Below are 26,825 nucleotides of genomic sequence, written 5' to 3'. Positions count from 1 at the left end.
AAAGAGGGACACAGATTTTTAAAAAATTACATGAATTTTTGAACGAATATACAGAATTGCCAACTTTGAGGAAGCTCTGTGAGACTAAAAGCAGAGAGATAAGACTTCGTTTAGCCGGTCAGCAGAGGCATCGCCAAGTTCTGCTTTCTAATACTGCTCTTCTTCCTTTTCTTAAAAAAAAAAAAAAAACAAGGTGGACGAATACGGGACGCAGCAGCCGATCGCCTTGCTGAAACTGCTGTTGGAAAAAGGCTACTTGTACGACCGGGGGAAGGAGCTGAACTGTAAAAGCATCCGGGACCTCGGCTTTATTGCTGCGATGGGCAAAGCTGGAGGAGGCCGCAACGAAGTCGACCCGCGATTTATTTCACTCTTCAGTGTCTTCAATATTCCGTTTCCTTCAGAGGAGTCCTTGCATTCAATTTATTCCTCCATCCTCAAGGGCCATACCTCGGTAACTTGATTTTAACTAGAAGTCCTTGTGTTGCGTGGAAATGTGGTGGGGACACAGGCTTTCGGCGCAGGACACAGTGCCTGCAGCCCACAGTGCTTTCAGGGTCCCGCCAACAGGCTTTAATTTCTTGCGAGACCAGAGGAAGAAATCAATATAATTCAGCCTGAATTACATTCCTCTTTATACCAATGCACTCATAATATATATAAAATATTTAATTATAATGGAATAATATCAAAATAGATTTTAATTATATTCAAATAATATGTAAATAGTACATTTTTACGGGAGAAGGGGCCCCTGAAGGTGTACGTGCCTTGGGCCCACAGAGGTTGTGATGGGGCCCTGAGTTCCATGGGCCACCTTGAGTGACAGGACTGAACCAACAAGGGACTTGGGCTCTGGAGTCCATCCCCGCTCTGCAACTTGGGCGAGTGCCAGGTGCTCTCCCAGGCCCCCTCCTCATCTGGAAGGCGGAGGTAATGCTGGTACCCACCTCACTGAGGTTTTGGGGAGAATGAAAGGAGAAAAACGCACGAAAGTGCGTAGCTCGGTGCCCAGCACACAGCAGGCACTCGTTAGCTACCCATCCCCGCTGTCCTTGTGGTGTTTTACTTGGCCCCCACGAATGGAAGCCGCTCATTTAAATAACGACCTTCTGCTCCTGGCCCTTCCCTTCTAAAGCAGGCCGGAAGGGCCAGGCAGGAGAGGTGAAGGCGTGAGATGGCCAGCTGTGCCTGGCGGAGTGTTCATGCCCTACCTGAAGCCAGTCGCTTCCAAAAATCTGTGAGGTCTGTGCCAGGCAAAAAAATCTCAGATTGAGGGCTGGTTTGGGGCTTTGGTTTTATATCACGTTGACTTGCCAGTTAATGTGAAAATCTAGGGATAAAACAAATAATATGCAATTAAAAAAAAATCTAGGGAAACAGAAGCAGATCCAATGATGAGTTTCTCTGGTCTTTTCATTTTTTTTGGATTTATCTCCTCTTAAAAAAATTATAGTAAAATTCATGTAACGTAAGATTAATTATTAAAACCATTTAAAATATACAGCTCAGTGGCATTTTAGTACATTCACAATGTCGTGTAACCACCACCACTGTCTAGTTCCAGAATATTTTTATCACCCCCAAAGCAGTTGCTCCCACCATCCTTCAGCCCCCGGCAACCACCAGTCTGTGTCCTGTTTCTAGATTTTCCTAATCTGGATATTTCATCGAAATGGAATCATGTGCTGTGTGGTCTTCCGTGTCTGGCTTCTTTCACTGATTATCATGTTTTCAAGGTCCGTCCGTGTGGTAGCCTGTATCTGTGCTTAGCTTCTTTGAGGCCAAATCATATTCCATTGTACAGTTGGACCACATTTGGCTTATCCGTTCATCCATTGATAGATGCTTTTGTGAGTGTGTGTGTGGGGGATGTCTTCATTTTTCAGGTGTTTCATGAGAGCATCGTGGCCGTGAGTGACAAGCTGACATTCTGCACGTTGGCACTTTACAAGAACATCGTTCAGGATCTGCCCCCCACGCCATCCAAGTTCCACTACATCTTCAACCTTCGCGATCTCTCACGGATTTTTAGTGGTCTTCTCCTGACTAACCCGGAGCGGTGAGTTTGTTTTGTCTCACTAAAATGCGCCCCGTTTATGGTGGTTTCTCTTTTTCTTTTAAGACAGAGGACCTATCAGTGAATGTGATGAGTCAGTGTGTCAATTAATTACCCAGTGTCTTTTGTTTCTGTTAAATGGAGAACAGATTTAAATGCTTGATTCCAGTCTGATGCCTTGTAAGCCCTTGAGTTGAAGCCATGTGGGACCAAGAGAGGCAGGTGTGTGGACGTGTGGACAGGTGTCTCCAACCCCTCAGTGGGATGGCTGTGCTGGCCAGTGATTCTCGGTTCTAACGTTGGAATCTGCCCATGTGGAGCCTTTCATTCATACGAATGAATGGTTTCCAGTTGCCAATTGGTTATTATAGATGTGTCTTTGGGAGAAGGAAGCACAGAGGACAAAGGGATTTAAGTCTGGGTGTAGAAATTTACTCATTAAAACCAGACTTACTTGTGTATTTACATTAACGTATACTTTAACCTACGTAGATGTGCAGGGATAGTCCAGTTTTGTGGATTCACATTATGAATCCACTAAATGTTGGGAAATGAATTAGGAACTTTCCACGTACCCAAACTGACTCCAGGGTGCCCTGGAAGGCAGCTCAGGAGAGGGCAGCCCGAGCTATTTAGGGGGGAGTGAAGGCTCTTTGCCAGAAGCCAGAGAAAGATCCAGAACTGGGGCCAGACGGAGCTGGTTCTTAGAAAAAGGAGCTGCCAGTGTTCGTGATGCTGATTTTAAGCTCATATGTTCCAGCAGGTGAGAGTTGTGTCAGGTTCTCATGTCCCTTATAGATAATGTCCTTTTTCTTCCCTGTAGTAGGGTTAGTTATGAGTGACAACTTTATGGTGTTTACACTTAAACTGTTAGCTTCCTTTAAATTTCATTAATGTGAGACCAGGGAGGGGGGAGACCATAAAAATGTCATTTTTTTGCACCCCATTTAACCATCTGAGAATATTAGCATTCAGCCTGCTCTTCTCTGTACGGTTTTGTGGCTGATTCTGCCCTTTCCACCACATAGGTTCCAGACCGTGACCCAGATGGTGAGAGTCTGGAGGAACGAGTGTCTGAGAGTCTTCCATGACCGGTTAATCAATGAAACAGACAAGCAGCTGGTCAGTACACTGAAAATGTACCAGCAAATGCAAATGCAAAAAAAACCCCCAAAAAACCCAAAAGCTAACCACAAAATTCTTTTTTGGGTGAAAAAGAAATGTATAAAAAAACAAAAAAACGATGTATTTTTTATATAGAACCCTGCAGAAAAATAGAGACTAACAATGAAAGTCAACAGATAAAGGTGGGAGGGTTGTTAAGTGCCTGGCAGCAAATGGGAAAAAAGAAAATCGAACAGAAGTGACTTCAGATAATCGTGGCGTGTGCTCTTTTTCTGACAAGTCTTAGCACGTTTATGGTACTGAGTTTGGGTTCTGAAGTGGTCTTATATTGTAAGGTCCAAGGCCACATAGGAAGCTTGGTCGCGGAACATTTTAACGATGACGTGGAGGTGGTGATGAGGGATCCCATCCTGTTTGGAGACTTCCGGACGGCTCTGCATGAGGAGGAGACACGCATCTATGAGGACATCCAGGATTATGAGGCAGCCAAGGCTCTGTTCCAGGTGCGGACGGGACTCCCCTTCTCCGTGGGCTTACTTCTCCCAGCAGCACGTTCACTGCAGGGGTGGCCAGGAGGTGGAGCTGGCAAGAACGCCCACGCCGCCATCCCTGGGTTCGGGATGTGGGCTTGTGTCTGATTCGGTGATTTCCTCGTCCAGTGGCGCATGGGAGTGACCCAGGGAATTTGTTTAAGCACACAGACCCCTGGGACCCATCCTCATGCGATTCTCTTCATCAAGTCCATGGAGGATCCCGGGTTCTGATGCACAGCCAGCTTTGGGAAACACTCAGACAACCTGCTAATATTCATTTTCATCTTCGTTCATGAGTTGAGCCCTGTAACCAGCTTTGGCTCGCAGCTGGCCAATCACAGACCAGCAGCTGGAAATCTTGAGGGTGAAAGCTTGTCTCATAAACCCAAAGGATTTAATTGTTTCAACCAATATAGACGTTCAGAAAACTCTCTCCTCTGTTCTCAGTCTCTCCTGCACAAAAGGAGAGAGTCTGTCTCTTAAAAGCCAGTGATCCTTAAAAAAAATTTTTTTAAAAAATTTTAATTCAGGAAATTCTTGAAGAATATAATGAAAGTAACACCAAAATGAACTTGGTTCTGTTTGACGATGCTCTGGAGCACCTGACCCGCGTGCACCGCATCATTCGAATGGACCGCGGCCACGCCCTGCTGGTCGGCGTCGGGGGCTCGGGGAAGCAGTCTCTGGCCAGGCTGGCTGCCTTCACTGCCGGCTACGAGGTGAGCTGACCTCCCCTCCCAGAAATGGGTTTCATGTGCCAATTTCTGCAGTTGGCATTTCCTGCAAATATTGGAACAATCTATAACAGATCATAGCACCATGCTTTTATAGAGTATAAAATGGGTTTTTTTTGGGGGGGCGGGGTTTGACATTATTTTAACTGAATATTTGAAGCATCCAGCTATTGTATTGCTTTTGGAGCGGCAAATATGTCGAATCCAGTTGGAAAGTCAAATATGAGCAAGTCCTGTGACCGGTGACGTGTGCTCTTGTAGAGGAGGCTTGGCCCAAATCTCCGTGGATCGTGTTCAGGGTCAGCGATTTGCTGGCTTCTGCGTCTGCACAACCAGCACACACAGTCCTGGGCTGCTATTAGAATCTTAAAAAAAAAAAAAACACAGCTTTATTGAGATACAACTCACAGATGATACAAGTCATCCATTTGAGGTGTACAATTCAATGGTTTTTTAATATGTTGAAAAGGCATGACATCAGCACGGTGTTCAATTGCAGAACGTTTTCTTCATCCCAAAAAGGAACCCCCTGCCCCTTAAGCGATCACCCTCTGTCTTCCTGTCCTTCCAACCCCCCCAGCCTTAAGAAACCACTAATCTACTTTCTGTCTCTATTGACTTTCCGATTCTGGATTTCCCTGTGAATAGAATCACAGAGTATGTGGTCTCTTGTGAAATCATGTGTTCAAGCTTCATCCATGCATCAGAACTTCATTCCTTTTTGTGGCTGAATCCTGTGCCACTGTATGGCTGGACCACATTGTGTTTGGCTATTGTGAGTAATGCTGCTATAAGCATTCTTGTACAAGAGTCTATGTTGACATATGTTTTTATTTCTCTGGAGTCATATGGCAATTCTCTGTGTAATCATTTGAGAAACTGTCACATTGTTTTCCAAAGGAGCTGTACCATTTTACATTCCCGTCAGCACCGTGGGAGGGGCCCTATTTCCCTATTTCCCCATCCTTAGATCTTACAGATAGCTCCCGCAGTGCCCACAGGTAACTCTCCAGCGGGCCCCTCTCAGACTGGAGACGTGCACTGTGCAATGAGACTACATTTCGAAGAGGAGCTGTCCCCAGAACTCACCTTCCCCACACCCTCCTTAGTTCTCTGGTATCTGATTCCGTTCATCATTAGGGTCTTCCATTACCCTCGATGTCTCTGTTTTTACTGAAAACTGTCCCGTGGTGCAGAACGAGGTCTTTTTTCAGCCTTAGTCATTCGTTTCCAGGCACTTCTGGTCCAACCTTTCTAATGTGAAATCCAGGTGCCTGCCTTGCGTCCCTTTGACCTGTCCCCTGGGAGGGGACATTTCCCGCTGGGTTTCGAGAATCTTTCCACCAGCAAGTAAAAGGTGTTCTTCTGCACGAACTGTCTTCTGGAATCAGACTGAATGCCACATCATTACCATCATCCCAGAGTGATCACTCTTGTTCCTGGAACCACTGGTCTCTGTATAAACATTATATGTCCTCATTGCAACAGTTTGGGAAAACGCAGAAACATCTAAAGAAAATGAAGGTCATCTGTAATCTCATCACCTGATGATTACCGCTGTTAGTTCCTTGTAACATTTTGGTGCACTTCCTTCCAGAAGTTTCCTGTGACTATACAAATATATTAACTTAATACCAGCAATGGGTTAATGCTATACGTAGCTTTTATAATCTGTTTTTGAGTCCACTTAACTCTGTATCACTGACATCTTTTCAAGTCAGTAACTACAGATATTTGCATTTTCCTTTGAAACACAGCGCGGCGTCCCCTCGCCTGGACCTGCCGCCCACCAGCCCTCTCTGTTGGTGGACGGTTCGCCTTTCCCTTGCTTCACTGTTACACGCAGTGCAGTGATGCACACTCTTTTTCATGTGTCTTTGCACAATGGTCAGCTTTTCCCGTAGAATCATTTTCTTTCCGACCCCCAGAGTGTCCCATCAGGGTTTGGCGAAAAGCGATGTCATGGTCCTTCTCTGCGTCCTGTGTTCCTCACTCCACCATAGCCTGTGAAAACGGCCCAGGTCACCTGCTGTCGCTGGTCCCTCTTTACAGTTGCACAGCCCGACGGTGTTCGCAAGCTCCGACCTGTGCCGCTCGGAGCCGTCTGTCCCTCTGCAGGGACCCCCCCCCCGCCCCCGACCTCGGGCCCTGTGCTCACGGGAGTGCTGTGCTCCGCGCCGGCAGGTGTTTGAGATCCTTCTGAGCCGAGGCTACTCTGAGAACAATTTCCGGGAAGACCTGAAGAACCTCTACCTGAAGCTCGGCGTTGAGAACAAGATGATGATCTTCCTGTTCACGGACGCCCACGTGGCCGAGGAGGGCTTCCTGGAGCTCATCAACAACATGCTGACTTCAGGTACCCGGGGGGCGGCGCACACGCCGGGCTGGCTGCTCATCTTTCCGCCGGGTTCATCCGATAAGTGTTACCTTTGGTTTTTTTGGAGGGGAGGGTGTGTAATTAGGTTTATTTATTTATTTAATGGAGGTACTGGGGCTTGAACTAGACACACACTCTACCACTGAGCTATACCCTCCCCACCAAGCATTACCTTTTTAAAGCACTTACTACCTACAGAGGGGACATTTCTCAGGCTACCACAGATGGGTAGGAACCGGCAGGTGAACTGTGCTGGCTGGAGCATTTCAGGCCGAGAGTCTGGCGTGTGTGGTGGGGTGTGGTGAGCTGGTGGAAGGGATGCAAACCAGGTGGAGGGGCCACACCACACAGGGCCTTGTGGGTCATTTAAAGGAGATTAGATTTTATTTTCCGTACAATGATATGGTCCAGGCTTACATTTTAATTTTATTTATTTATTTTAATGGAGATGCTGGGGATTGAACCCAGGACCTCGGGCATGCTAAGCATGTGCTCTACCACTGAGCTACTCCCCACCCCTCCCAACCAGATTTACAGTTTTTAGAAGAGCCCTCTGGCTGCCCTGTGGGGACTAGATTAGAGACAGAGAGGGTGACTGGCTTGGAGCTACCGCCCAGGTGCAGGTGAGAGATGATGGTGCCTTGGGTGGGGCACAGTGGGAACAGCAGTGGGTAGATAAGAGCCTTGAGATATTTTGGAGGTAGAGCCCGTGGGACTTGGATGCTCCTGATGAGGTGAGGGAGTGTTGAGCATGGTTCCCAGGGTCCTGGCTTGCGTGAGTGATGAGTAGTACCATTTACCAGGAAAGGAAGACCAGATCAGGCCCATGCCATGTGGGGCACGTGGAGCCTGCTACACTTACAGACTGTTAGAGAGTTACTAGTTTTCGAGGCTGCTGTAGCGGTACCACAGAATGGGCGGCTGAGACAGCAGAAATGTATTGGCTCACAGTTCTGGAGGCCAGGAGTCCGAGATCAGGGGTGGTTCCTTCTGAGGGCTTTGGGGGAGAATCTCTCCTGGCTTCTGGTAGCTTGCGGCCAACCTTTGACATTCCTCACCTTGTGGGTGTGCCACCCCATCTCTGCCTTCATGTTCTCTCCTTGTTGTCTGTGTGTATCTGTCTCATTGTCCAAATGTGCCTTTTGTTTGTTTGTTTTTATTGAAATACAATCAGTTATAGAGTGTCATTTCCTGGTGCACAGCACAATGTCCCAGTCATGCATATACATACATATATTTGTTTTCATATTCTTTTTCACTAAAGGTTATTACAAGATGAATATAATTCCCTGTGCTATGGAGAAGAAATTTGTTTTTTAAATCTATTTTTATATATAGTGGCTAACATTTGCAAATCTCAAACTCCCCAATTTATCCCTTCCCACCCCCTGTCCCCCAGTAACCATAAGATTGTTTACTATGTCTGCAAGTCTGTTTCTGTTTTGTAGATGAGTTCATAGTGTCCTTTTTTTTTTTTTTAAGATTCCACATATAAGTGATATCATATGGTATTTTTCTCTTTCTGGCTTACTTCACTTAGAATGACAATCTCTAGTTCCATCAGTGTAGCTGCAAATGGCATTATTTTCTCCTTTTTATGGCTGAGTAGTATTCCATTGTATAAATATGCCACAACTCTTTATCCAGTCATCTGTCCACAGACATTTAGGCTGCTTCCGTGTCTTGGCTATTGTATATAGTGCTGCTATGCACATTGGGGCGCATGTATCTTTTCAAATTAGAGCTCCCTTTAAATACATGCCCAGGAGTGGGATTGCTGTGGGTCATGTGAAATGCAGATTCACACTGTGCAGGAGGGAGGGAGGAGACCTAAATGGACAGAGGGGCAAATGTCCCCTTTATATAAAGACACCAGGCATATTGGATTAGGACCTACCTTGATGACTTCATTTTAACTTGAGTACTTCTGTAAAGACTCTATTTTCAAGTGCCCTCAAAGACGACATTCTTAGGTCCTGGGGGACTTCAACATGTCTTTTTTAGGGGAACACAATTTAACCCATAACAGACAGGCTGTTGGATATAGGAGTCTGGTTCTCAGAAGAAGGGCTTAGGGTGGAGATGTCAATTTCAGAGTCACTGACATGTGATTGGTAAAACCTTGGGAGTGGATGGAATCATCCCGGGGGAGGGTGTAAGAAGCAAAGCGAGTCCAGGACTGGATTCAGGGAGAAGAGGAGGAATGAGCCAGAGCGAGGGAAGGCGTAGGAGAGCCAGGAGCGAGCTCCTCTCTCTCTTGCACGCTGCTCGGCTGCGTTATTACAGCAGCAGGACACACAGCACGGTCAGCAAAGGGAAAAGTGAGCCGGACGACATCGAGGGGAACCAGGCGCAGGCTTCCAGAGCCCTCTCCCAGGAGAGTCACACAGGGCACACTTCGTTCTGCTAATGACGAGTTGTGACAACCCGTGGAGGCGTCCTCAACCAGGGACGCCCCGTAGAGACTCGGCGCCCAGGGCATTTACTGTGGGCAGGTCGTGCAGGCACCTTCTGCCTGGCACATGGCAAATTTTAGATTTCCAGAGGGAAAGCAGGTGGTCGGCATGAACCACAGTTTGTACAAAGAGTTGAAGCATGGTGAGCCCCTGTGATGGACGCATGGTGGTAGGAACCCTCCTGGAGTCTCAGTTCCCAGATGCCAGCCAAGGGCCAGCACCATCAGCAGGCTTTTGCAGGGAGAGCAGCCTCAGACCTGGCTGGGTTAACTCTTTCTGCAGGGAACCCATCTGATAGTTAATAAAAATGTTTTGTACTAATTTAAAACAACAACGAAACAGAAAGCGCAACTAGCCAGCATCTGGCTGTTTCTTGTCTTGGGGGCCTGTCCCTTTCACATCGCCATTTATTTATTTATTCCGTAACTCTCATCAGGCCTAAACCTGGGAGTGTGTCGACTCCTAACCTCTCCCACATTTGCAAATGCTTTTTTGTCTCTGAAGCCTGTCCCTTCTCTCGCGTTCCCTTTACCTTCTAAGCCAGACCCTCATGGTGTCTGAACTTGACTTTTTGCAGACATCTCTTCCTGCTTCCTAAGATAGTGCTCTCTGCGCAGATCACTTGTTTTTTTCTCCTCCGAAGCCTTCTTTCCTCCAGTCTCCGCAGGCTGACCTCCCCTGGCCCTGCAGCCTGGATGCCCTTCTCATCGTATTTCCCAGGTGCAATCTTTGCATCCTGCCTCTGTGTCTCGTCCAGGCCTGGCACGCTCTCCTTCTCCCTCTATCAGCCTCCACGGTTGCAAGTGGCAGAAGCTCAGCTCAAACTGGCTTATGTGAAATTTAGGAGAAATCAAGGAGATGGTATTGATTCATGAAACTGAAAAACTCTAGGTTGGATTCAGGGGCTCAAATAGTATCATCACGAACTGGTCTCTCCCTCGCTCTTGGCTTTACTGTTTTTCTCCTTTTCCTGCATTTTTGGGTTCTCCCAAAACAATTTTTTTTTTTTTGATGGCATTAGAAGCTGCAGACTTGCATTCTTCTTGCTTAGGTCCATGAATGAGGGTTCATCCTTCCCAGGAGGTGTGGCCAAAGTGCCCGATAGGGCTCTCATTGGCTGGCTCAGATCACATACCCATCCCTGAGCCAATCACACTGGCCAGGGAGATGCAGGGTTCTGATTGGTCAGGCCTGGGGGGCATGTCAGGGCCACCCAAAACTACATCCAGACTTAGGACGAATGAAAAGCGATTCTCCAGAGGAAAAGAGGGACCTAAGACAAGGAAGTGGGGGATGGATGAGGGCCAGGGGCACGAACAACTAAACTCCACTTTCTAGTCGGGTGCCAAGGAAACTTCCCCCCAGTTTAACTCCAGTCCCATGTAGGGTCTCCTTTCTCCAAAAGCCTCCTCGACCGTGGCAGTTTCCTGTGTCCTGAATGCCTGGGCCACCCTACAATCCAGGCTACTTACGTGGCATTTAGCACACGTGGCCTTGGGTTGGCAGTGGAGTTTTCAGACATGAGCCACAAACTTGTAAGTGGGGATGTAAACAGCCCCCTTCTCTGTCTGTAAACCCCACTGCAGGGCTCGGGTGCATTTTCTGTGAAGACTCAGAGGGCGCTGGTGGGCCCATCTACTAGTGCCCCAAATGACTGCAGTCGCTTACCTCTGAAGCCCTTGTGCTTTGCTGCAGCATAAAGCCATTGCGTCTCATCCTCGGCCCTAATGACATTAGGGGCGGGGTCATTCTCTGTTGTGCAGGCTGTCCTGCACGCTGTGGGATGTTTAGCAGCATCCATTGGCACCCACCCCACACACACAGGTTGGAACAACCAGAAATGTGTCCAGACATTGCCAAATGTCTCTTTGGAGGGCAACATTGTACCCAGTTGAGAACTCCTGCTTTGATGCTCATGATAGCCCTCCTAGGTAAGCAGGAGGCATTTGTTATTCCCATTTCACAGATGAGGAGATTGAGGCTCAAAGGGATTTACACACGGTGAGTGAGTCTTGGGTCTCGGAGTCCAGACCCAAGCCCTGCCCTTTGGACTCCGCATCTACTGCTCTGTGGTGCTCTGCTTCTGCCGGTCATTGCCTCAAGACATAGTAACCCTGAGACGTAAAAAAAACCCCTAATGTGTCTTTGTTTTCTAGGAATCGTCCCCGCTCTCTTCCCAGAAGAGGAAAAGGAGTCTATCTTCAGTCAGATTGAACAGGAAGCTCTGAAGCAAGGGACGGGCCCCGCCAAGGAGTCCATGTGGCAGTACTTCATCAACAAGAGTGCAAACAACCTGCACATCGTCCTGGGCATGTCGCCGGTGGGGGACACCCTGAGGACCCGCTGCAGAAATTTCCCAGGTGCCCCTGAGTGGACCCTGCAAATCTGCGTTCCCCCTTCCGCCGGGCGTGTGCCTTGGGGAGGGAGAGGCGCATGTTCTGAGGTCCCACCGGCAAAGGCAAACACGACATGGGCATTAGGTTGAAATTGGGTTGTAGGCCGTGCAGGATGAGCCCCCAGGATGGCTGGTGTCCTTCGGGCACGAGGAAATGCTCACAGTCCCAGGTGCAAGGCCCATAGTGAGTGCAGGGCAGCTCTCTGCTCCCTTCCATTTGGGAAAATTCTGCCGGCCTCATGCAAGGTGCAGTACCCACCCCTAGAACAGGGGTCTCAGTTGGGGGGCAGTTTTCCTCCCCCAGGGGATGTTTGTCAATGCCTGGAGACATTTTTGGTTGTCACAACTCGGGGGTTGGGAGTATACAGCTGGCATCTAGTTGATAGACGTCGGGGAGGGGGTTGCTGCTAAACATCCTACAAGGCACCGGCAGCCCCATCACAAAGGATTACCTGGAAGTGTCAGCAGTGCTGAGGGTGAGATAATTCCTGTTTTTGAAAATTACGTTTGGACACGTCCAGCCCGCTCTCCAGTTTGCTGCGTACCGAAGACAGTGTCCAAGTTCTCGAGCATCCTGGGTTCGCAGAGTGAGCGTCTTTTTCATCTCTCTTTTCAAGGTCTAGTGAATAACACTGGTATTGACTGGTTCATGCCCTGGCCTTCCCAAGCCCTGCATGCGGTCGCTAAGTCATTTTTAGGTAAGTGGCAGCTGACATGGGGACCATGTGAATGACAGACCAAAAAAAATTGTTATCCTTTTTTCTGACTTTGAATTTGGGTCCAGTAGATTGCTTCACCCGTCACCCACCACGGCCATGAATGGTGTTTTAGTTTGTCAGCGTGTTTGGGGTTAATACTGTGTTTTAGTCCAAAGAGATTTCAGGGAATTTACAAGGACAATGCAGGATTAAAAATTGCTTAGGTACCATCCAAGGTGGGGATCGGCAAACCATGGCCTGCGAGTCAAATTCAGCCCACTACTTGCTTTGGTAAATGAAGTTTTATTGGGAGACAGTTAATAAACATACATACCGTCTAGGGACACTTTTATGCTACAATCCCAAGGTTGAGCAGTTGCCACAGAGACCCACACAGCCTAAATACTTACTGTTTGGCTCTTTATAGAAAAAGTCTGCTGATCCATTGACCCAAAGGATGCCTGAAGGACCTTCCAGGAGACTGATTATCCATCAGTGCTGAATTTGCTCTAAAGTTTCAAACCCCCTAAGGCCTTTAGTATTCATTTCAATCTTCAAAATAAGAAAGCAAGTCAGTTTACCCTCAGGGAGAAACTTTTTGTCTGGACCTAACTTGAGCAGATTTATGACACTGGGTGACCTTGTAAATAGTGTCAACCTTATAAATACATATTCAATAAATAAATAATTAGTCCTGCTTTACAGGCAGGTTACAGTTTTGGGGGGGGCAGGGGGCTAAGAGAATGACTCTTTCCTGATGGTGTCCCTCAGGGATCAGCAGACTGTTTCTGTAGCAGGTGATTAATACTTTCAGCTTGCGGGTCATGTGGTCTCCGTTGCAACTACTCAGTTCCACCACTGCATCATGACAGCAGTCATAGACAACATGTAAATGAATGGGCGAGGCCATGTGACAATAAAACTTTATTTACACAAACAGGCGGTGGGCCGGATTTGTCCTGCGGGCTGTAGGTGGCCAACCCTGATGTAGGTGTGCCTTAGCTGTCATAGGCATCTCCGTGCACTAACACCTAGGTTTGCTTTCAGTGTTCAGTGACTCAGATCATAAATAATGTTGCATGGAATTTGCTTAGAATTTTTTCCCTTAGGATATATTCCTGGAATTGGGATACGTGTGCCCATAAGCATGGATCTTTGTGAAGCAAAGCTTTTCATGCATGCTGGAAAATTGGCTTGTGGGCTGTGGTTCGCTGACTTTTGGTATAATTCAGGTTCAAATATGCAGAATCTGGATCAAAGCATACTTTTGGTCCGTCTTTCCTTCCTTCATTTTTCTCCTTTGAGGTGAAAGTATTTTGAGGTCTGAGATAATTCAAGTAATGTGATTTTAGCACTGGGAGTGATTATTAATTCTTCCAGCAGACTCACAGGAAGACCTCCCTTGTGCCCAGTATGTGCTGCACACAGGGGGCCACGGCAGCGACACTGGGAGAGTTTCTCTCCTGGAATCTCAAGCCCTTCCCACCTCAGTGTCTGCGCCTTTAGGGAGACAGACCTTCCTACCAGGAGGGAAGGAGAGCTGGCTTTCTGTGTTCTCAGAGAAATTGCCAGAGCAGACGGGCCTGCACTGTGGTCCGGGAAAGCCACTGACAAGGGACAGCTGATCGTTTCCTTTCTTTTTTGTTAAAACGTTTCTATACAATTTTTATTGTGGTAAAATATATATAATATAAAAATTGCCATTTGAAGCATTTTTAACCACTTTCAGTGCGCAGGTAGCAGAACATTAATTACACTCACAGCATTGCGTACCCGCCACCACAGTCCATCTCCAGAACCTGTTTCATCTTTAAAACTGAAGGACCGTCCCCATTAAACATTAACTCCTTATTCCTCCATGCCCATCCCCAGCCCCTGGTAACCTCTAATATACTTTGTCTCCATGAATTTGCCAATTTTTAGATATTTCATGTAAGTCAAATCATACAACATTTGCTCTTCCGTGTCTGGCTTCTTTAATGTAGCATGTTTTCCGGATTCACTTATATTATGGCATGTGTCAGAAATTCCTTCTTTAAGGTGGAATAATATTTCATTTATGGATAGACCACATTGTGTTTACCCATCCATCTCACTGTTGTTTCCACTTTTGGCTGCTATGAACACTGGCGCCCGAGAATCTGCTTGAGTCCGTTTTTTTTTGTTTGTTTTTGTTTTTTGGTTCTTTTGGGTACATACCCAGGAGAGGCACTGTTGGGTCACACGGGGATTCCACATTTAATTTCTGGAGGAGCTGCTCTTTTCTTTCCTTTAAGAGCCACGTTTTCCCTCCCCTCCTCTTCAGGGGCCAATCTGATGATCCCAGCAGAAAATATAGAAGACCTGGTAGAACATGTTGTTTTGGTCCACGAATCGGTGGGTGAATTCAGCAAACAGTTTCTACAGAAACTGAGACGCAGCAACTACGTAACTCCCAAGAACTACCTTGATTTTATTAACACATATTCAAAATTACTGGACGAGAAAACTCAGTATAACATAGGTAAGACTTGGGAGTGGGATGGTGAACAGAAATCGTCATTACTTATCAGTCAGGACCCAAGTGCCCAACGTTCCTTAAGCAGACGTTTCTCGGCAAGGTCAGGCGTACTCAGGATTGAGGCAAAGCAAAGCACATTTTGGATTTCACATTGCACTGTGATTTGCCTGTGTGGGCAGGGCCCTAGCGTGCTTTTATTTTTATTTTTCTGGCTTGGGCCGTGCACTTTCTTAGCTCTAAATTTTCAGTGCATAGAGCAACGTGCCGTATTGGAAAATCCTTTTTAAAAATACTCTGGCTCTGGCTGTTGGCCAAACGAAGGGCTGTTTTCAGAAATATATTCATTTTGGAAGATGCCATCACAACCTGTCAGCGGAGGTACTAAAAGATGCTTGACTAAAGATCTCAGGAAAATGATTTTCTTTACCTGTGAGCCCAAGTTGGAGGAATTGCCCTGGAACGCTTGTCCGGGCGTGTTGGGAACAGCGCCCCCTGATGGTGAGTACCGGTGTTCCCGCCCTCAGCTCAGTGCAAGCGTCTGGAGGGGGGTCTGGACAAGCTGAAGGAGGCCACCATCCAGCTGGACGAGCTGAACCAGAAGCTGGCCGAGCAGAAGATCGTGCTGGCAGAGAAGTCGGCTGCCTGCGAGGCCCTGCTGGAGGAGATCGCCACCAACACAGCGATCGGTGGGTGCACGACCTGCTCTAGGGGCGGGGACACCCTCCCTACCCACCCTCTGGGAGTAAAAAACCCCGACAGGACAGGGCTCCACTGCGGGACATCCCTGAGAAGCCCCTGTAGGAACTGGCATCTTCTGACCCTTCCGCTGCTATTTTTAACTGATAGCATCAAGCCCCCATCATAGGCACTGAGACCCTACCGTGTGCGAGCAGCTCCCACAGCTGGGTGCCTGGGGATTTGACAGGGTATGGAGAGGTCATCCCTTTACCCTCAACGAGCTAGTGAACTGGGTCGGTTTCAGTGACCCCAGCCTGAGCATTATTTACTTGGAGCTTTCTTGGTTTGTCCTTGAACCTGTTTCCGGTTCCTTCTTGGGCCCGCCTGATCTCCCTGGCCAGGCAGCGGCTCTTATCCTGGTTCCTGACAAGAACTGTCTGAGGAATTGGCTTTCTTTACATGCCTCTCACACGGGACAGCTCCTGAGCTGCATCTCTGCCCCTGACCTCTCACCCTTCTCTCTAGATCTCCTGTTTCTGTCATCTCTTAGAATCCTGCATTTTTTTTCTTTTACTGGAGGTACTGGGAATCGAACCCAGGACTCCTGCATGCTAAGCACATGCTCTGCCACTGAGCTCTACCCTCCCCCCCAGGACCCTGTGTTCTGATGCGCATCCTTCTCAGCTCATTCTCAGGTATTTGCAGAGGCTGCTCAACCTTCCTGCCCCTTTGTCCTCATGCTAGTCCGTGTGTGTGCTGCCTCCACGTATGGGATGGGCTTGGTTCAGTTCGGTTCCAGCTGCGTCACGCCGGGCCCGACCCACAGGACCCGTTTTTCATTACTCTGGTCACGGCACCCCAGCTTGGCTTTGGCACCCGCCTCTCCCCGGCTCCCAGCCCATGCCGTCCGGGGTGGGCTTGTTCCAGCCCTGGCCGGATCAGTTAGACCTCCTGGGGTTCACACTTTGAACCAGCCGCCCCGAAGGCTTGCCTGTTGACCGTGAAGGTGAGTCCCAAGAGAAAGCCCCACCAGGGGGATACTGGTGAATTCAATGTACATTTATTAAATTCCTACTGTGTTCGTTTCCTGGGGCCACCGTAGCAAAGCACCGCACACCAGGTGCTGTAAAACAACAGACAGCTATTTATTCTCTCCCAGTTCTGGAGGTTAGAGGTCTGAACTGAGGTCTTAGCTGGGCCGCGCTCCCTCCGAAGGCTCTAGGGGAGACGCCTTCCTTGCCTTTCCGGCTGCTGGCGGCCCGCGTCCTGGGCGTTCTTTGGCTGGTAGATGCAATCCTCCACCATCGCATGGCCGTGTTCCCTCTGTCTTCTTGTCTTCACACGGCCTTCTTATAAGGACACAGTCATTGGATTCAGGACCTACCCTAACCCAGTATGACCTCGTGTTAACTAATGACATCTACAAAGACTCACTTTGCAAATAAAGTGACATTCTGAGGTTCTGGGTGGCCGTGAATTTGGGGTGGGGAGCATCATTCAACCCAGGACACCTGCTATGAGGCACGCTGTGTTCTAAACGCGGGGGTTACAGCCCTCAGGGAGATGCTTGCATTCTAGTGAGTGGGGCCAATCAGTGAGCCAATAATCAGACAAAATTTCGGATTGTGATTCGTGTTGGGAAGGGGGCACGCCACCCTGGGGGAGGGTGGCTTTTGAGCAGGACCTAAATGAGCACGGAAAAATGTAGTGAAGAGACAGCGAGATCTCAGTGAAACAGAGAAACAGGGAGGGTGGCCCTGGTGTCCTCAGCTAGCATTGGCCCCTTGGGTGGAGTGGGTGGGACACAGGGGGGCCAGTCAAGGAGGGTCAGGGTCACAGCAGCCATCCTGGTGTGGGAGACCCCACGTGCCGTCAGGACATCTGTGCCAGTGGGAACCCCAAGGCTGCCGTATGGGCCATTGGGCCCCCTCGGCCCAGCACCACCGCTGAGGGCCGTGTGCTGCTCCAGCTTGGAGCAGTGGTCCCCACGCCCCTCGCCCGGTAGCTTCACTGACTGCCCTCTCCCCCACAGCGGAGGAAAAGAAGAAGCTGGCGGAAGAGAAAGCCATGGAGATCGAGGAGCAGAACAAGATCATCGCGGTGGAGAAGACTGAGGCTGAGACGGCCCTGGCCGAGGTCATGCCCATCCTGGAGGCAGCCAAGCTGGAGCTGCAGAAGCTGGACAAATCAGATGTGACCGAGATTAGGTAACGGGTGGCCGTCTCCAAGCGCGCTTGGCCCCCGGCCTATCTCCTGACAGTAATCATGGCAACCGTGGTGGCGTGGCATTTACGCAGCCACCTCGAGTGCCGGGCCCTCTCCATGGTGGGGATTTGTTATTATCTTTGTTTGCAGGTGAGGGACGTAGGGCCCAGAGGCAGGTGAGGTCCCTCCAGCCAGCAGGCAGCATGGCCGACTGGCCTTGACGCCAGGTCGACTCACAGAAGGAGACTGGGTCCCAGAACGGGCTGCTCGGGAGAGGGGGGGGCCTGGCAAGTCAAGCCTCTTCACGGGTACTTGACACAAGCGTCTGTCCTGAAAGAGGCAGGGCCCTTGATGCAGGCGAGGTGTGCACAGGCTGAGTGTGGGTGGGAGATGCTCTAAGCCATTTCCAGCCAGATGGGCTTTTGACAGGTGGAGAGGGTGGGTCTTTATTGCAAACCAATCCGTAAAATGACTCCATCCCACACAGCCAGAGGGCTCGTTCGCTCTCAGGAAGGGGGGCCTGGTGTGGGGTGCACTGGCGAACTTTCTCCCCCCATGTGGCGTGGTCGCTCTAGGGCACCATTAAGGGGTCTCGCTGGTAAATTCAGCACCACGAGTGAAGCCAGGAAGAAACAGTGTCCTGTCTGCCAGCCCCCTGTCCTCGTGCTGCCTGGCCCCACACCCGTGTCCCTGATTTAGGAACCTCAGCTCTGTCCTCACTCCCCATCGTTCATGCACGGCTTTGCTTCTTCCTGGCTGTGTGACCTTCAGCAAGTCACCTAACCTCTCTGTGCTGCAGTGCACTCATTTGTAAAATGTGGATAATAACTGTCCTCATGAGGGTTGTTCTGAGGATCAAATGAGCTTTCACGTAAGGAGCTCTCAGAACTGGGTTGAGCCACTGGATCAGTGCCATGTAAACATTAGCTAGGGTCATGGTTCCAACATCAAAATGACATGCCACAAAAAGCCCCGTCCTACCTGTCCCCCATCAGCTTAGTTCCCCTCCCCCTACACAACAGATAACCATTGTGCGGTTACTGTATATCTCTTATGTATTTCTCATATATCCATGCGGAGAATTTTTGTGCATGTTCAAGGCAACCAGAAACTCCAGCGTCTCTTCAGCTTCTGATGCTGGATTCTAAGGGTTTGCAGAACAAAGGATACCTGTGTATTCTTTTTTCCTTTCTTTCTTTTCATATGATTGGTAACACACTATCCATTTTTTTCTGCGACTTGGTTTTTCCACTTCAGGATACCTTGCGCAGCTCTTTTGCATGTTGACATATGATGAACTGCCCCAATATTTAAAAATAGCCCATCACACTCCATTGGATGGCTGTGCCATCATGTGTTTAATCAGCCCCAGTTTATGAATCGTTGGCTTATTTCCAATCTTTCTGCCTTTACAAACAGTGTGGAAAAGAGTAACCCTGATGGTAGGTCGCTGCACACCTGGGCAAGGCCAGTGGAAGGATGCGTTTCCAGAAGCGGGATTGCTAGGTCCGAGGGTGTGTGCGTTTGGAATGTCTGTGGCATGTGCACCCCTACAGAGTGCCTGTTTTTTTTTTTTTGTTTTTTTGTAGCCTCACCAACAGAGGGCACTACTAAACACTTGGATGTTTGCTTATTTTATAGCTGAAAAATGGCATTTGTATCGTTTCCATGTGCATTTCCCTTATGATGAGTGAGGCTGGCCTTTTTGTCTTATGTGAAAATGTGTGTAATTTTCTGGGAACCGTTTATGTGCTTTGCCCATTTATGTGTTGGATTGCTGTTACTGCTGCTGTTTTTGCTGTCTCTCTTACCCATGTCCAGAGGCTTTTCATGTAACAGGGAGACTAGCCTCCGTCTGTGCTGCAAGCTGCCGATATTTCTCCCGGCTTGTCGTCAGCCACTTGACTTTGTTTAGGAGGTTTGTGTGTGTGTTTGTGTTTGTCGTGTGTGAGATTTTATTTTTCCTGTGGCAGATTTTTAGCAATATTTTCTATTTTGTGGCTTTTGGATATGACCTCATACTTGAAAGGCTTTGCAGCTGGGAGACTGTAGAATAATTTCCCCGTGGTTTCACCCGATACTTTTATGTTTGATTGTTTACGCTTAAACCTTTGTTCTCTTTGGGATCGCCCCTTGGGTGCAATGCGAGTTCGGATCCAGATGACTGCAGCCTGGCTTTGCTGAGGCTGTTTGGGTGTTAAGGGCGATGAGCCAGCACTTACATCTTGACAATTTCATGATCCTTTAATTCTTTAAATAGCACCTCCTTGCCATAATGCTCCGTCCCCTTTGCAGAAATCATTAAGTGTCAAGGCAGGAAGATTAGGAGCAATGCAGATCAGTGCTGGATGTTTCTCCAAAGAGAAAAGACTCGGTTTGTCATTGGCCTTCGAGCTTGTTTTTCTTCCTTCCTTCATACAGTGGTCGTCCACTGCCTCCCACCCGCCCCCCTGCACTGGCACTGGGGCTGGGGGGCAGGTCTTTGCCGCGTGGAGCCAGCCGTCTGGGGGAGGAACAGGTGTTCACAGGGGAAGCCCACGGGTGCAGTAAAATTACCCAGGGCGAGGTTAGGAGGGGGGCGTCTTTGTTGCTATGACTGCAGACAGCAAGGGACCTGACCTAGTCTTGGGGGTGGGTGTCCCCCAGGAGGTGGCATTTAAACTGAGATGTGGGGTAGAGGCTGGAGCGGGGCTGGAAGGAGCTCGGCTCAAGGGAAAAGCAGAGACAGCCCGGGGGTTGGGGTGGAGGGACGGGGAGTGCAGAGTGGGGCTTGTCATGGTTTTTCTCCTCCACGAAAGCAGCATGTCATCATCTGTCTGTCTGTCTGTCTGTCTCTCCCCTGAGTTTCTTTAGGGTTGGGAGAAAGGATTCAAATGAAACAGAAACACTTTCACTTCTCAGACTTGTAGCCTTAGTGTTTTGAACGCCTCAGTTATCCGGCACTACGATGCCGTGTTCTGGAGAAACGTGGTTCCTGGGGAAGGCTTGTAAACTGGGAACAGAGAACTTCACTTTCATGGACTCAAAGGACATGGGAGTCCCTGGCAGGCTCCGGTTCCGCTCCCCCATTTTGTAGCAGGGAAAGCTGAGGACCCCCGGGACCATTCCTAACTTGCCCTTGGGCTGGGGACCCTGCCCCCAGGCTCTTTCTGTCTTGTGTCTGAAAACATCTCACTGGTTCTCCCCTCCTCTGATTATTCAGAGAGCAGTGGCCTGGGCCTGGCCTTTATCAACCCCGAAGGAAACCTTTTAAAAACAGTTGACAGCCTTGCCCACTTTCGTAAGCGCCCCACACCGTTGTAATTGAACCTTTCCCTGGTGACTCAGGGCCATTACGTTAATCGTTGGGCTTTGTGCTGGAGTCACCACCCTGGCTTGTCCTTACTCTGAGTGGCTCCCTGTCTGCAGGCGCGGGGGTGGGGGTCTGGGGCCAGGAGGGGTGAGGGGTTTGCTGGGTTCAGAGAGACTCCCGCTGCTGGGCGGGTCACGTTGTTCCCTCCTCATCTCTGTCTCCCTCCCTCCCCCTCCTCGGGGGCACCCTGGCCTCTCCCCAGGCTGCTCCGTGCCCTCAGGGGGCTTTGTCACCCCTGCTCTTCTCTCCTCCTTTCCTTTTGTTGCCTTTTCTTCATCATTTTCCCTCTGCTTCTGTCTCTCCACACAGCTTTGGTGTCTGACTCGTGTGGCTCTTACAGACATTGCCGAGCAGCCAGGCAGCCTAGTGGTCCCACTGGGCACAGTCTTCATGAGACCCGTCCCTTCTTGGGTCTTTGTGCCAATGCGGCTGTCCCTTCTCCTTTTCCTTTTGGGTCCCCAGTTCCGTGAAGGGTCAAGGATGCTGGAGTATTGGAGCAGCAGAGTGATGGTCTAGCTTCACCAAAGACAGAGAAAATGATTTCCGTTGCCTGAAGGAGCCCAGGGTGCGGGGACCCCAGACCCCACACACTGTGCGCACACGGGCAGGCCATCCAAGAACTTGAGCCCTGTTTCATCATCCCGTAAACAGAAAACAGGATGACGATGATGGTGATAATGACCATAATGACAGCGGCTGCCACTTAGAGGCTGAGAATCACCGCGGGATGTAATTAAAAACGCGGAGTCTGAGGCTCCACCCTGACCTACTGATTCAGACGCACAGCGGTGGCCTGGGCTTGTGTTTAATGACACCCTGCTGTGTTCCTGCTGCCCCATCAGGCTCCAGGAGCCTGGTCTGGCCCCTAACAGAGGAGACCCAGTCCCTGCCCTCGGAGCAGCCCACCTGCAGGGGCCCAAGTCGGGCTTGCGCTGTGGCCTCCTTTGGTCCCATGCAGTATCACCTCCAGGAAACAGCTCCGGGTTGAGCTTTTTTCCCAGAACCCTCATTCAGTCCAGACCCTGGCCACACCCTGCATCCAATCCGCGCGTGTTTCCCTTTCCCCTCCAGGTCCTTTGCCAAGCCCCCGAAGCAGGTGCAGACGGTCTGTGAATGCATCCTCATCATGAAGGGGTACAAGGAACTCAACTGGAAAACCGCCAAGGGCATGATGTCCGACCCCAACTTCCTGAGGTCTCTGATGGAGATCGATTTCGACTCAATTACCCAGAGCCAAGTTAAGCATATCAGAGGTGAGCAGAGACAAGTGTGGGAATAGCCAGGCTGGTTCTCAACCTGGCGTCTCAGTGTCTGGGGCAGAGATGGAGAGCAAGGAGGGGGCTTGTTGAAGGCAGGCCCTCCCATTGGAGGTGTCGCCATGGCTCTGCCGATGGAAGAGGCGGAATGATTGTTCCCAGGGGAAGATGGCGGCACAGTCTTGTGAAACAGGGAGGGTGGTTGCTGGATGGGCGGTGGCAGTGGTGCCCCAGGAATGTCTGATTCAACAGCGGCTGTGGTTCTTCCTAGTGGGAAACACGACCTTCTGAATCCCAGCCCCGCCCTGTCTTCTGTGCATTCAGTCTGATGGGCACAGTGGAGCCAAGACTTGGTCTAACTTGCCTTCTCCCCTTGTTCCTCTTGCCAGTATGAAGTCCCTGGGGGATGAGGGAGGAGGAGGAGCCAGCACCACCCATGGCCACCCCCCAGCTCCAGTAACAGACGCCCTTGTTCCCTCTGAGCCTGCTTCCTGACCTGGCCCGGAGCTTAGCCGTGGGAATGGTGCTAGTCTTTGCCAAACGCAATACAAGTTCCTTGTGTCACTGTTTATCTTGATGGTTTACTCCAAACTTTATCACCAGTGCTTTTTCTCAGCCGCTTAAAAACAAAGCAAAATGAAACACAAAGGATAACAACAACTACAGAAAAACCCAAAGGACTTTCTTTACCCGAATATGGGTGGGATGGCTTTCCACTTATGTGAAGTTACTCCCAGGGTGGGGGTGTGGGTGGAAGAGTTGGTGCCCCATAATGACCTACGAATTCCAGTTAGCGGCCAGCTCTCATCCACCTTGGTGCCCAGTTGGGGATTCCCTCTGGGTCCCCCGGGGGGCTGCTGGGTGTCAAACAGAGGTGCCTGGATCTTAGGACGTCCTGAGTGGCAGGAACCTGTGCCCCTCACTCACATCTTAAACATCCACTTACCCAAAACTCATTCGGGGTTGGACCCACCTGTGGTCGGTGGGAGGGCTGTCTGGATCCTGGAGTAAGGACCCAATTATGCTTATTTTGTCAGTCGGCAGTTTATTTCCCATTTTAGTTTCCCAAGACGAAGCTCGCCGCTCATCGAAATCATGACATCTTTGACCTTTTTAGGTCTCTTGAAGACTCTCAACACCACAACGGAGGAAATGGAAGCTGTGAGCAAAGCCGGCTTGGGGATGCTGAAGTTTGTTGAGGCTGTGATGGGCTACTGCGATGTTTTCAGAGAAATCAAGCCCAAAAGAGACAAGGTATTTACCACGCATCTGGGAGACCTTCACGCTTCTGCCAAGAGATCGTTTTGGAGTCAGGATTCACGTCTAACCCTTGCTGGAAAAATTTTGGCAGGGTTCCGATTTTAAATCCTCTAAACATTTTCCCCCCAATGAATGATAACCTCGAGTTACAACTCTTACGTAAATGTCATGTGACCTTACAGAACCAGAAATGAAAGAGGGTGGAAATCATTCTCGGGGGCTAAAGCAGGGTTTCTCGACCTGGGTGCTATTGACATTTTGGGTTGGCTTGTTCTTTGTTTCAGGCAGCCGTGCTGGGTGTGGTAGGATGTTTCCCGTTGTCCCTACCCCCGTGTTTCAGCAACTAGAAATGTCTCCAGACGTTGTCATCACTATGTCCCTTGGGCAAAATCTATCCCTGTTGAGAATCACTGGGGCAAAGTAACACGTACAAAGAGAATTATAAGGTTGATTCCACCGTTTTGAGATGTATTTTGACATTGCTTTACAACTCAGAATTGTATCCGTCAGAAAACGTAGAACCCAATAGTAGGACCGATATTACCTTCCATGCATCCTTTTGAATTTTTGACTTAGAACCACAGCATCATCTCAATGGGACCTTAGTACACAACGGAAGTTAAGTCATCTGCTAACTCGGATGCAGGACATCTTTTCTTAATGGGATGTAGGGCTTTTGCATCAAGCCATTGAAGACGTAACTAAGAAAAGAAGCCGCGTGCCTTGCTGTGACATACGGGGCCCCAGAGGGCAGGGACAGCATCAGAAATGCGGGTGGACATGAGCCCGGGTGTGTGACGACCTTCTCCCCGCCTCACCCTGCTGCCAACTGTCTTCACCTAGGTGGCCAGGCTGGAGCGGAATTTTCACCTCACTAAACGGGAGCTGGAGAAGATCCAGAATGAGTTGGCAGCGATCCAGAGGGAGCTGGAGGCTCTGGGGGCCAAATACGAGGCGGCCATCCTGGAGAAGCAGAAGCTGCAGGAGGAGGCTGAGATCATGGAGAGACGGCTGATCGCGGCCGACAAGCTCATCTCCGGGCTGGGGTCCGAGAACGTCAGGTCAGCCAGGTTGACCAGCCCTCCTGATGGGCGGCTCTGAGCCAGACGCTGGCGCTTGGGAGTGAGCACCATTGGCAGAATTTCTCTCCGAGTGGCGTCTTCATTCCACACTGCGTTTTGATCTGAAAACCGTGTGGAAAAGTTCTGGCTTTCCTGTGATCTTGTTTAAGGTGGTTAATGGCCATTTGATAGATTTTTAAAATTAGGTATGGAGTGCTATTTAACGGGAAGCAGTGCAGCTGTGGGGACTGGGAGGAGCCAGTGGCCTCTGGCAAGGTGCCCCAGGTCCTGGGTTGTTTGCTTCTTGGTGACCTTTGATCCCAAGCCCCTTCTGGACGGGTCCGGAGGAGGAGCCCACCTCTGTCGCTGAACCCTTGTGGCTGGTTCCATCCTGAGCTTCGGTGTTGAGTAGGTGGGGCTGTTGGACGGTTATGGGCGGGAGGACCGTCTGGCCATAGCTGGTCCGCTGGATGTCACAGCAGTTTCTAACCCGACACCTGCAAAAAATGGTGCGGAAAACACTGGAAAGTATTATTTTCTTGTGGGAAAAAAACCATTTTCAATATTTCTAAAACCTAGAAGACCTTGGCCATTAACCAGAAGAGGCCAAATGAAACATCAGCTTTCTTTTCTCTTGGGTAGAATTTTTGTCCCCAAGCAGGACCAGGGCTCATGCTCTGCTGGGCGTGTTTGTAAGCTAGTGGTTAGGCCTTTGGAGACAATGTGGTCACTGCCTTATACGTACCTCTGAGACAGAATGCGTCCCACAAACATTTATCAAGGCCCCGTTAGATGCTGGTCTGCTGACCCCTGGCATTTGTTGGACAAAGTCTTTGAAAACGCTGGGTTCGCTGGGCGGGGAAATGGCACTCACATGTTGCTGGCGATCTCTGTTCTCTTCCAGAAAAGAATATTTCAGAAAATGTTTCCTTCTGCCTAGCCTCCCTCCCCAGCCATGTGTCAGGCTGGGCCTTCTAGAATGTTCTTTTGGGGTGTGCCGGAAGGTGATGGCTTACGGCAGCAGCCTTTCCCCACTCCCGCCACAGGTGGCTGAACGACTTGGACGAGCTGAGGCACAGGCGTGTGAAGTTATTGGGCGATTGCCTGCTCTGTGCAGCTTTCCTGAGCTACGAGGGCGCCTTCACGTGGGAGTTCCGGGACCAGATGGTCAATCAGGTCTGGCAGAGTGACATCCTGGGGCGGGACATCCCCCTGAGCCAGCCCTTCCGACTGGAAAGCCTGCTCACGGATGACGTTGAGATCAGCAGGTGAGGGGGCCCTGAGCCGGGAGGACAGGGTCAGGGGATCAGGGGGCTGGGGACTCTCGAGATGGGGTGCACAACCAGGGCTGTGGCCGACCTGCCAGCAGGGAGGTGGCAGGGAGGCTGTACACCCAGCTCCTCGGACTCTGAGGCTCCCCGCTGGTTCACAACTTGGCCGGAAAAGTGCCCATTTCCCCTGCCACTGTCTCCTCCAGGTGGGGCTCCCAGGGACTGCCCCCCGACGAGCTCTCGGTTCAGAATGGCATTCTCACCACCCGGGCCAGCCGCTTCCCCCTCTGCATCGACCCCCAGCAGCAGGCCCTCAACTGGATAAAGAGAAAAGAGGAAAAAAACAACCTGCGGGTACGGCCGGCTCCCCCTCTGTGTCCTCAGGGTCCACCTAGGCTCTCCCACCGCCCCTCCCTGGCAGCACAAGGCTGAAATGCCACCAAGCCACCACCCTGGGCCCCCAAGCCCAGCCCTCTCCTTCCCTGCTCCCCCACCTCCATGAGTCTTCAAGGGCAGCTTGAACCACCTCGGGTTTGACTCTGCTGTTTGGCCGTGCGTTGCCTCTTAGGCTGTGAGCTTAAGGGCGAAGACGGTGCTTTATTCCTCCCTGCGTCCCCCGTACGCAGAGCAGGGCCAGGCGGCCTTGGATGCTCAAACATTTCCTTTTAGGGGGAGGGGAAGGGGCTTGAGTGAAATACAATTCACATGCCATACAATTCACCCATTTGAGCATACAGATCAGTGGTTTTTAGTAGATTACACACGGAGCTGCGTAACAATTGCCAGGGTCAATTTTTATCACCACCCCCCAGCCAAATGCTTTATCCTTTCGCTATCACCACCCCCAAAACTTCCATTTCCCCTG

General features: G+C 50.0%; 1 protein-coding gene across 1 annotated transcript in view; it reads left to right on the top strand.

Annotated features, from left to right (window-relative positions):
* DNAH10 (dynein axonemal heavy chain 10) overlaps positions 1 to 26,825 on the top strand; it is a 120,609-nt gene that overhangs the window by 78,437 nt on the left and 15,347 nt on the right. The window contains exons 47-62 of the mRNA XM_032471301.1: positions 194 to 454; positions 1,890 to 2,062; positions 3,088 to 3,181; positions 3,520 to 3,687; positions 4,248 to 4,436; positions 6,636 to 6,807; positions 11,441 to 11,644; positions 12,297 to 12,377; positions 14,683 to 14,880; positions 15,402 to 15,563; positions 17,588 to 17,762; positions 22,184 to 22,365; positions 23,486 to 23,622; positions 24,472 to 24,689; positions 25,736 to 25,957; positions 26,167 to 26,314. Coding sequence (XP_032327192.1) covers positions 194 to 454; positions 1,890 to 2,062; positions 3,088 to 3,181; positions 3,520 to 3,687; positions 4,248 to 4,436; positions 6,636 to 6,807; positions 11,441 to 11,644; positions 12,297 to 12,377; positions 14,683 to 14,880; positions 15,402 to 15,563; positions 17,588 to 17,762; positions 22,184 to 22,365; positions 23,486 to 23,622; positions 24,472 to 24,689; positions 25,736 to 25,957; positions 26,167 to 26,314 — 2,784 coding nt within the window. The remainder of the gene's footprint in view (positions 1 to 193; positions 455 to 1,889; positions 2,063 to 3,087; positions 3,182 to 3,519; positions 3,688 to 4,247; positions 4,437 to 6,635; positions 6,808 to 11,440; positions 11,645 to 12,296; positions 12,378 to 14,682; positions 14,881 to 15,401; positions 15,564 to 17,587; positions 17,763 to 22,183; positions 22,366 to 23,485; positions 23,623 to 24,471; positions 24,690 to 25,735; positions 25,958 to 26,166; positions 26,315 to 26,825) is intronic.

This window comes from Camelus ferus, chromosome 32 (assembly GCF_009834535.1).
Source record: "Camelus ferus isolate YT-003-E chromosome 32, BCGSAC_Cfer_1.0, whole genome shotgun sequence".
Taxonomy (NCBI): Eukaryota; Metazoa; Chordata; class Mammalia; order Artiodactyla; family Camelidae; genus Camelus; species Camelus ferus.
Note: the sequence above shows the minus strand (reverse complement) of the source record. Positions and strands in the feature narration are given on the sequence as shown.